Raw genomic sequence first — 11,380 nt, forward strand, 5'->3', positions numbered from 1 at the left:
ACACCCACAAAATTAGAGGCCAAGCTGAGGCCTGGCTGAAAAATAATTTAGATTATAAATTGACCTCACTCAAAAATAATGGGCAAGATATTTTGTTGGTGTAAACTGGAATAAGCGTGTTGAAGAAAATGGATATATAGTCACCTACACCAGTTGAGGGTCTGACCCAACAGAGGCAGTTGAAATATCTGGAGCAGGAAATTTGTCAGTGGAAGAAATATACAAATGTTTCCTAAGTTCTCTAGGCACATCCATTTAAGCACAATATGGTTATATAGAGAGATGGGTCCAACTTGCAAAACCTGATCTGGATTTTGAACAGGCACAACACAGAGCTGCTCTAATCCAGGCATTTTAACAATACAGGCCATATGCAAAATATAGATCCACACGCAGGGCTAGTCTACACTAGAAAAAGTTTGCTGGTTCAGCTATCCTGGCAAACCCTCCTAGTTTAGATGCAACTTATATGGCTGAAAGAGTGCTTTTGCAAGTCTAGCTTATCCTAGTTCCCCAAATGAAACAAGCCCCACTGGCAAGATCACTTTTTCTGCATCTACACTAGGCCTTTCATCAGTAGAAAAAACGTTGAAAATATTACGCCCTTAACTGTCATTACTACACTTTCAGAAGTTTTGAGAGTAGATCTGGCCTCAGACTTTAAAAATATTATCTCCCCAAAGATTGGAGCATTTGGATATGAGGTTTTGTGTCAAGTCCACCACCAGTTATAGCACTAACCTTCCATACCTTTTCCCTAATTGTCTGAATTATCTGGTGCAGTAGTATTAGCCTTTGATTACACAAGAGTTTTTCCCACATATTGTCCTGGGGCAGAGCAAATTGGGCTTTATGAACAATCAGGTCAAATCTAAAGCTCTTTTAATGGTTATAACTAATTCAAAACAAGTACTTACTCAAGTGGGAAATGGTTGATGAAGTCATGAAAGGAGGGGTCTTCTTGGACAAATTCACCTCAGATACAGCAGCATAAGCAGGAGGTAATGAAACAAAGTGTGACATGGCCTGGTACAATTGCTTTGGAGGATGAGGTGAAGGTTGGGAGGACTGAAAAGAAGCCTGGATGAAGGAACCAGCAGGGCTGGTTATAAATGGTAACTGAGAGATGGGTACAGTTTCTAAGCATGAGAAGAAAGACCCATCCACGCTTTTTACCTGGGAACTAGAGGAGTTTAAAGGAATTTGTGTGGCTAGAGGTTCATTGGGTTGGCCATTCAGGCCTATCTGAGGTACATTTGCAGAGGCTTCTTGGACTGTTATATCTGTAGATCTCCTGATTCTGCCATTCTGGACAGGAATCACAGGAAGGACCTCTGGAATATGCGGCTGCAGGACTGAAACCTTCTGCACGGGGGATGTAGTTGTTACAGGAGAAGAGGAAGACTGAGGAGAGTGTGAAAGAGAGGAACGTCTAACAGGCTGGTAAGGTGCGAATGGAAAATGGGAAGGAGGCTCAGGCGGTGGGGACAAAGAGATCTGTTTGATGCTTTGTGTTACAGTCCTGTGGTTTGGCCATACTGGAGTGGAGAAGGAACCTGGGGAGGGTGAGAGCTCAGAGGCAGAATGTCTGTGACGAAGCTGTGGGAATTCTCTGGCTCTGTTAGAGGATCTGAAAGAGGTTTTACTACTGGACTCGGGGATGGTGGATGCTGAAGAGATAACGTTGGCATAAGATGGCGGTGGAGGGGCAGCACCAGCGGAAGTAGAAGCACTGTAGTTACTGTAGTCAGGAGGAGGAGACTGGCAGTGGGAGGGGGAAGAAGACACTTTTATCTGAAGGGTAGAAACTAAAAGAACAGAAAAGAAAAGTGAAAAGAATAAAATGGGCATACAGCAAGGAATGAAAACAAGGCAGAGTGGTTAGGAGACAAGGAATTAAAAAGTAAATGAAAGCAGAAAATAATAAATAAAAAAGAATGGTGCAGTCACGATTTTAGTGATGTCCAGATGACCGCAGCAATCGAGAGCTGTTCCTTCCTTTAGTTCAAAGCAGTGACACACACAGCATAGGCTAGAGTTTTTGCTTTGATGTTTGTAAAGCTTCTTCTAACCCCACAAACCATCTTGAGTCAGAATTATACACATTACCTTTGTTCCAAGGACAGTGGCAAGTGGCACTTGGGGGAGGAGGAATAGCTCAGTGGTTTGAGCATTGGCCTGCTAAACCCAGGGTTGTGAGTTCAATCCTTGAAGGGGCCATTTAGGGATCTGGGGCAAAAATCTGTCTGGGGAGTGATCCTGCTTTGAGCAGGGGGTTGGACTAGATGACCTCCTGAGGTCCCTTCCAACCCTGATATTCTATGACTCTATGACACTTTGAACATAAAGACAGGCACACAGGTTGTGTACAGCACAGAGATGCCTCCTCACATGCAACAGGGCGCTCAGCTGGAACTGTCACTAGCTCACATATTATGCCTACGTCAAGGTTCCTCACAGAAGCAGAGCCAGGGTTTCATTTGTTTTAACGGACTCAAAATGGCACACAGTTGTGTGCGCCCAAATTAGGAGTTCAAAGCCACCGAGCGTTATTCTGTATGACTGCCACAGGTGACATTTTCTGTGGACACAACTGAGCTGCTTTTAAATAAAAAAAAAGCTGAGCAAAAACTAATCTTTTCCCCCAGATTCACAAAAAATTCTGGCGTCGTTTGCACCTATTTTTTTCACAGAACCAAAAGCCAGATTCTGCAGCCAGAAACTTCTCTTCCCACCGCACCACTTATCAGGTTGCTAATATATTAGAAAATATTTTCAATCCGTTCAGTAAATACTTTCCCACTAAACTTACACAAGCCCTCTCACCTTATTACCCCAACTAACGGACTCTTACAGTCAGATTCTCTTCTGTACACCTCGTGGAAAGCTGGAAGAGCCAGGCACAGACAGCTGATCCCTGGGTAGAGGGATCCTATAGTGTCATAGAGCCAGTAGAGTGATTCCTATGCCACCCACTCTCCCTGTGGCTGTGTAGAAAATGTGGCTAGGCCTTTTCTGCACCCCAGCAACATCAGCCCCTTGGCACTGTGGAAAATAGCATAATTTAGAGCAGCCTTTACACAGCTCAGTCTTAAGCCGGTCTCATAGCTAGCATGGGACTGGAAGAGCACAAAGCTTTGCTTAAATCCATCTTTACACATCCCATCTGAGTTGCGCTGTGTGCTCTGAAGTTTGGACCTTAAACTTCAGTCAAATCTGTGGAAAAAAATGCAGCCATGTTCCAATTTATTAGTTTAAGTCTCTAACTGAAAATGCTTTGAAATCCCACAATGATTATTGCTATATTTAGCAGGCCAGTTATTTCTGTAATAACACATGACAACCACCAACAGCTAGAGGAGACAGGAAGGGGGAGGAATAGATTTGCATTGTTTACAGATACATTGCATTGCGTTGTTTGATACATGCCTGTGGTAGAGGTTCTTCTTTCCAGAGATTCCTGGCGTTGTTGCTGCTGCTCCATCACTTGCCTAAAACAATGGTTTTTAAAACATTCCGGTTTTATTTTTTACTCTTTTTAGAAAATGTTCTATACACTGATATGGGCCCAAGCCATAGAGTTTGCATCTGAGGGGCATTAATCAGCCCATTATAGAAATAAGGGCTAGACCGAAAGGGCTGAGGTGAGTTCTGATCTCATTTATACTGGTATAACTCCACTGATTTCAGTGGAGTTTCTCTTGATTTACACCAGAGAAAGTGAGATCAGAACAAGGCCCTGCACTTGGAGCATACTGCAAATACTTGTAACAGAAGCTTGTAATTTATGTGATAATTCTATAATGGATATTCAAATGTGGAATAGCCAATGAACTTAAAGTAAGAGAGTACTGCAGTGTCTCAGATCCCAATCCAGCACAGCTCTTAAGCATATGCTTAACTTGAAGCAGCTAAGGAGTTCCACTAAAGTCAATGGGATACCTAACGTGCTTAAGTTAAGCACATGCTTAAATATTGTGCTGATATGGGGCATAAGGAACGGCAGTATACCGATAAGAATTTAAAGAAACGTGATTTGTGTTTAGTGGTTGATTGTACATAGCCAACTGCTTCACACAGCTGTATAAAACAAAATTCCTTTATCACAACCATAGAGTTTTTCAGGTGAACAAAGTATTGGACACTTGGTTAACAGAATGATCATGTGATACTTTAAATACCACAAGCCAAATTTTGTCCTCAGTTACTGCTGAGGTCAAAAGGACCAATATTTCTTGACTGTCTCAATAAGCAATGACCACAAAATTACTCTGATGAATTTTTAATAGCCTTATGATCATGAGCAAAGTGTTAATTTCAATACTTTCACATGTCAAGGTTTGCAGGATTGGGCTCTTGGTTGGGAATAAATAATACAGAGCAACCTATTAGAATACTATCAATGGTTTAATAAAACATTCCAAAAATAGTCTCCATTTTACTGAGACATGCACTTCCCCAAATTTCCCACTAGAGGTCCTCTCTTTCACACTAACAATCCTGAAGAAATATTGTTCACTATAATTGATATAATCTCTGACCTTTCTTTGGTTATTTAAAGAGACGAACAGCTCAAAACTAGAGTAACAGTTAGCTATTTTAGAATCTATATGGATATGAACTATATATTTCAACAACACTTAGATGTGACTCAAATTGTGGAAGGAAATTATATTTATATTATTACACACAGAAAAGAATGTTACATTTGCAAAGTCAGGCACTCAAAAGTCAAAAGCACTTAATTTGGTCCTCTTGTGTATATGCATTATGATACTGTCTGTAATTATATAATCACATAATATAGTTTCCACAGGACCCCAGCCTCATTTTATGTACAATCAAGTAACCTTAACTATAGGGGGTGCTATGAATTAATACGCAGTGGCAGCTTTAAATAGGTTTTCTCTGTTATATTTAATATGCATTGTATTTTAAAATGCACATATATTTGATTTTACTGTGGAACTTATGATTTTTACTATATGTAACAGACATGTCTAGAAAAATGACATTAGGGTATGTACAAATAAAGTTAAATGCTTTAATTTGCATGATAGACATTCCTATATTTTAGGCTCCAATTCAAAATTACTGGATTGGCCCATCCATAATTAGGATTATTCATTATGCAGTGATCAATCTTGTACTAGATTCACAATAGAAACCTGGCATGTAACGCCGCCATATAAAGTCACAGGGTGTGTGTGTGTGTGTGTGTGTGTGTGTGTGTGTGTGTGTATATATATATATATATAGATAGATAGATTGATTGATTGTATGGAATGGTGCAATATTTGGAAAACCAGTAAGAGCACATGGAAATTATACTGTAAGAGATGGCATCTGGGCAGTGTGTTGCATGTCCCACTGAGATCCCAGTGCTGGGCTGAAGTGAAAAATGTAGCAGAAAGTTCTCTCCCTAACTGTTCCCCACTGCTGGAGTGGGAGCTTGGCCCAGCTGGGAACTGCAAGTCTGAATATACTCCCAAGGGAGGAACCCAATGCAGACACTTGAATTTCAGGCTGGCCCTGGCTGTCTCCGGCCAGCTGTACCCTACATGTGTTAAGGGCTCAATCCTACAAACATTTATTTATGTGAGCAGACCTGACACCCATAAATTGTCACATTTATATCAATGGAACTAAGGAAAGATTATTTATGTGAGTAAAGATTTGCAGGCGAGGGCCTTATGTACATACTAAGGGCTACTGATAGGAGTATGGTACTACTCAGTATGAATAGGAGTAGCCAGACTGGGCCCTGTGACTTTAATCTATGTTGTGTTTAAAATAGTCAAATAAAATCTTTTAAACAAATGCATTTTGCATTGTTTTTCTCATCTTCATTTTCCTGCCCACATGAAAATTTAGGATAAGATTTTCAAAACGGACACACTTACAGTTAGGCCTTTGGCTGCTCTCACCATGCTGGCATAGTCGAAGCAGGAACTCTCCCCTAGTGTAGACACACTTATAAAAGTGCATCTACTGGCACAGCCAATACTGGTTCAGTAACTGCACTAGGACTTTTACCAGTATAATTACGTTGATTAAAAACACATATCCCTTACTGACATAATTATGCTGGTAAAACTTAAGTGTAGACCAGGTCTAAGTCTATATTTAGGCACCTACATTTGTGGCTTCATTTTCCAAGGTTCTGAGCACCCATCCACTCCCATTGACTTAGACGGTATCTATACAATGAGCTCTTTACTAGTATAGGAATACAGCTGTACTATACTGGCAAAGTGCGCCTAATGTGGATGCAGCTATATCAGCAAAGCTATGCTCTGTATGGTTAAAGTAAAAACACCCCCGCAACAAACACAACAGGGCAATACCACTAAAAGTGCAGCTTTGTTTGAACAGCTGCATCTACAATAGGGATTTCTGCCAGCACAGGGATCACACACCTCTTCCCATCCCTGACCAGCATGGCTATGCTGGCATATGTCTGGAGTGCAGACATAGCCTTCAGTAAGAACAGGATTAGGTTCTTATTGTGCATGGCATATTTCAGATAAAGCACTGCAGAAAACACTCATATTCCCTGCATCTCTCTGAACCACCACCAGCATACTGGTGCACATCAGGGAGTCTCCTCTCTGAACTTTCTGATAGTTGAACAGTCCCAAAAATAAATCTTGACAATCTTGAATGAAACAGTCTCTCCCTCTGTCCTTCTTTAATATTGATGTGGAAACATTCATTAAATCTGAAGTCTTTAGGGGGCCACATCCCCCACATGGCAAATCCATGGCAGGCAGGATGTTGCAAGGACCAGGAAGAATTGTACTACTTGTGCTTAGTGGAGAGCAGCGACTACTCCCTCCCTATACTGCCAGGGGTGCACAATGTCCCAACGGGGAGAGATTCCTGCATGCCCACATACCAGCAAACAGAGTACATCAGTGGCATGTAGGGTAGTAAGCGGCACCAAGGCCCAAAGGAACCTGGGGAGATATCCTGACTGAGTTGTCCCTACAAGGCATAGCAGAAGCCCTCTGAGCCCTGAGTGTTTGTGAGGTCATTAAGATTGACTTCTACAATTTCTGCTACTTTGTCTTAGCTGCGTTCTGCAAGTACATTCCACTAAAATCCTTACAAAGCTATTTCTTATTTATTCCAAACTTTAGGTCAATTCTCCTGAAGGTCTGACTCTACCCCTCCTGTGACTCCACTCACTCCAGCAATGAATCTGGCCCACTTGTTTAAAGAAATTTTTGCAACCTTCTAATTTAAAAATAACATCTTGGCAATAAACCTTTCTCTAAATTCTTAAGAGTTCTGTCCTCTGCTGGCAAATATCGGGGTAGCTCCACTGACCGCAGTGCTCCAGAATACACCAGCTGAAGATCTCGCCCAATCATTCTTTGTCACCTATATTATGGCAGAATGTAACTGCAAGCCTACTTAGTGGTTTTCATTGTATGGAACAGACTGCACGCCTGCATGAGTGCTGGGGAGATGGGACAGACAGCCTTCTCCTCTTGTCCACCTGCCCACGGTGTAACTGGGGAGCACAGGCACTACTAGCCACAGTGTCAGCCTCCATAAAATTGGTGGAATGAGGAGAAGGACACAGCCCTGACTCTTCACTCTGGTCAGCAGAGTTGGCCCAGTATGAGCAGAAGGGGGGTGCTCCTGCTCCATTGTGCATTCCCTAATGCCCCAGGAGGAATTCTGGCTGAATCTGCATGTCACATAAAAAAATTAGCATTGCAGTTTGGCTGTGGGTGACGTATGCAACGAAATGCAACCTAAGCGTAATTTCTTTTGGATGTCAGTATGCAGACATGCATACAGTCAGAGACAAGGCCGAAAACAACAATGGCCTATAAGCCAAGATACTCATCTAGATCAGGACTCTTATTTGGATTCACAACTCCAATTTACAGTTTTATTCAGTTGTCATCCTAGGTCAAGACAAGATCCTAATAAAAGGAACTATAGACCATTTAGAAAGTAGCACCAGACACTAAGGGTCAAATTCATCACCAGGAATGCATACTGCCAATAGCTTGGGCACTATGCAACATGATTTGCTACTGCTAAGAACTGATACAGGATTATATAAAGCTCTCTTATTAAGCTTAAGAAAAAAGCACACTAAAACATGATGCAAATTTCTTTAAAACTGGTGTTATATGTATCTCTGGATATCAGTATGTCTTATTCTTGCCTTTTAGTTGGAAAAAATATCTGGGGTTTGAGCTCTTTACTAGTTAATAACTAAAAATCATTGCAGATAAGCCAGAATCATGCTAGAATTTAGTTGTATAAAACAACTAAAAAGTTAAATATGGAAAAAATGGCATCTATTAGCAAAGGTGTCCTGCTTTTTATATATTGACTGCACATGATTTTATATTTTATTTATGTTAATTCACTAAAACTAAGTAGTTTGAACTCACCAAGTATTTTCAGAATAAGGATATTCAGAGTTCAGAGTAGCAGCTGTGTTAGTCTGTATCCGCAAAAAGAACAGGAGTACTTGTGGCATCTTAGAGACTAACAATTTGTTCGACTAACATTTGTTAGTCTCTAAGGTGCCACAAGTACTCCAGTTCTTTTTGCGGATATTCAGAGTATGAAATTATCGTTACTAAGGGAGCCAAGTGCTGGTTAAAGCAGTTTGGCTAGTGATTTTTAAGTATAATAATGAGCCGGTAGAAGGTTTCTCCTTTGATGTGTGTGAATGCATGTGTATGTGTGTACATAAATCACACACACAGATGCACCACTATTGTGGAGTCAGGAATGGTTTTGTCTGGGAATCCAGGGTGTACATGGGACGATGGGAACTCTGCCCATTGGAGATATGCAGTGTTCAATTTGTGTGCTGGAGCCAGAGTATATTTCCTAATTTCAATTTTTTTTGGATAAACCCTTAACAAACAAAAGATGAACTGTGGGACACTACAGAGTGTTAAGTCTGACCAATTACTGGTACCATCAACCTGAATGTGACCAAATCAGGGCCAGATTTTGCAAATGGATTTACACAAGCAGACCTCTCTGCCATGGCAGAGCCCCATGGACTACAACTGCGTGATTGGGGCCATAATTAGTATAATTAACATGGGTCATTTCTTTTAAATATAAAGTAATTTGAATCTAATACATTCTTTTCAAAATTTATTTCTTACCTTCTCTGCACTTCCATTTCATCCGGAGAGGGTCCATTCTGAACCTGGCGCTGGATAGTTGGACCTATGTAAAATACAACAAATTATAATTAGCAAAGCAAATGCGGTGACAACATTGCTACCATTTCTGAAACACAGCGCTGGCCACAGACTCCTTGCGCACACGTACTAAGAGAGATCAGCACAAAGATTCAAGGAGCGGTTTTCTACCCTTTATTCATTTTAACATACACTGAGTCAGATGCTGAGCTGGTGTATAAATCACTTCCGTTCCATTGAGAGAAACTGGCCAAATATCAGCAGATCGGAACGGATCTATCAAGTAATTCATAGGCGTGGGAGATAACATAATTTAATTGTGCTAGAGTGAAGATCTGCAGAGCTGCAACATTCAAAAGGATGATGTGGTACAACTGTCAACCATCCTACCAGGCTGCATAGTTTTAGTTTCTACAGAGTTTAAACCAGGCCTAGTTGGATCAGGCTGTTTTCAACCTATCCTTTGCGGCATACACTGTGCAAGTTCTATGTGTGGAACTTCCACGGATATCCGGTACGCAGAATGAGTACAGAAGGGTGATAGATATCAAAGGACAAGAGATCCTCAGCATGGATTGGAGAGAGCTTTTGCCCTAAGAGGGCTGCTCAGCTTCACTTCACTGTTCTCTCATCCACACCATTCATAAATGCAGCCTCAATAGCACTTAGTGATTTATAGAAATCAGAGGACAAATTTAGGAGGTGATGTAAACAGTAGTGTAAATTCCATATTGGTAACTCTGCACAGGTCAGTGTGAGTGAATGTAAGGTGGTGCCTCTGAAGTACGAAGCTGGCAGAAGGGCAGTGTTAAAGCAGGAAAAAGCAACAACCAGGAGGATGTGAGAGTATGCAAGATAAAGCAGGTCTGTTACAGGCTTTGCTTTTCCTTCTCCAATCCTGACTGTCCACTTTCCCAGAAGCAGTTACGCCAACTTAAATCCTCACTCACATACTCTGATTTACCAACATTTAACTTGTGTCCCAATTTAGGTCACATCTCTGCATTTGGTCCTAGCAGTTCAACCTGCTTCTTGGACATCTTTATTAAATTCACTGGTGTTTACATGTTATTTTCTGAGAGGAATAAAAATAAATAACAAACATAATTATTAATAATATATGCTCTATTAAATTCTATGGGTGAAATACTGGCCCCATTGAAATCAATGGGCGATGCTTATAGAACTCTATTAAATGCTACGGGAAGTCTCCTTAGAGGGAACATTTTGAAATAACTTGGCCATAAAGTGCCTAATGCACAGAATCATTATGGACTATGGGCTTATAAAAGTTCAAATTTAAAGGTTCAGCCTTTTCTGAGTTATCCTCCAAGACAGTCAGAACAAAATGTTTACAATCAGTATATATATAGACTCCTCTCATAACTCAAAAATTGCTGAGATTTCTCTCAAATTTTCACTTTTTAAAAAAACGTCCCATTGGGCAGAGACAAAGCAATGAAAAGGTGAATATTTTAGAAAGTTGTAAGTGTATGAAAAAAAGAGGGTATAGTGGAAATGGATTAGCAACCTTAACTACAGCGGTCTGTACTACTGACAGCAATAATATACTGTGGATGGCTGGGTGTCCATAGCTGCATATTCCAGATATAAACACACACCCAGTTTACATAATGTACATGATGGGGTGATGTGGCATAAGACTTTTATAGGCCTGAGTTTTTGATGATCACTGACAGGAGGAAAAGCCAGGAGTGAGTTAAACGGGGCATCACAGGTTTTATTGGCACCCATTTAGCCCACCTCACATAATCATGTACTTTCCTATAACACAGTAGATTCTACTGAAAAATTATTTTGTAAGGATTTAAAAACTGTTGGTACTATTTTTCTCCGTTTGTAAAGACAGGTTTCCTTAGTGTCATTAACCCAACTGTGCCCAAGGATTCAGATAGGGTTACCATACGTCCGGTTTTTCCCAGACATGTCCGGCTTTTGGCAATCAAACCCCCGTCCGGGAGGAATTGCCAAAAAGCCGAACATGTCCGGAAAAAGGCTGGCCGGGCACTTCCCCTCCCGCGGCTGCTCTGCTCCTCCCCTGACTCTTCGTCTCTGTTTAAGAGCCGAGCTGCCAAAGCGCTACCGGCTTCGGGCAGCCCCCATGCCTCCGGACCCTGCGCCGCCGGAGCCCGGGAGGAGAAGTGCCCGGCCGGCAGCGCAGGGTC

General features: G+C 41.3%; 1 protein-coding gene across 1 annotated transcript in view; it reads right to left on the bottom strand.

The window, feature by feature from the left end:
• The window catches only part of EVL (Enah/Vasp-like), a gene marked incomplete in the record, with an annotated part of 200,298 nt that overhangs the window by 27,687 nt on the left and 161,231 nt on the right, over nucleotides 1–11,380 (bottom strand). Inside the window, 3 exon segments of the mRNA XM_034767990.1 lie at nucleotides 918–1,808; nucleotides 3,430–3,491; nucleotides 9,156–9,219. Coding sequence (XP_034623881.1) covers nucleotides 918–1,808; nucleotides 3,430–3,491; nucleotides 9,156–9,219 — 1,017 coding nt within the window.

This window comes from Trachemys scripta, chromosome 4 (genome assembly GCF_013100865.1).
Source record: "Trachemys scripta elegans isolate TJP31775 chromosome 4, CAS_Tse_1.0, whole genome shotgun sequence".
In the NCBI taxonomy this organism is placed as follows: domain Eukaryota; kingdom Metazoa; phylum Chordata; order Testudines; family Emydidae; genus Trachemys; species Trachemys scripta.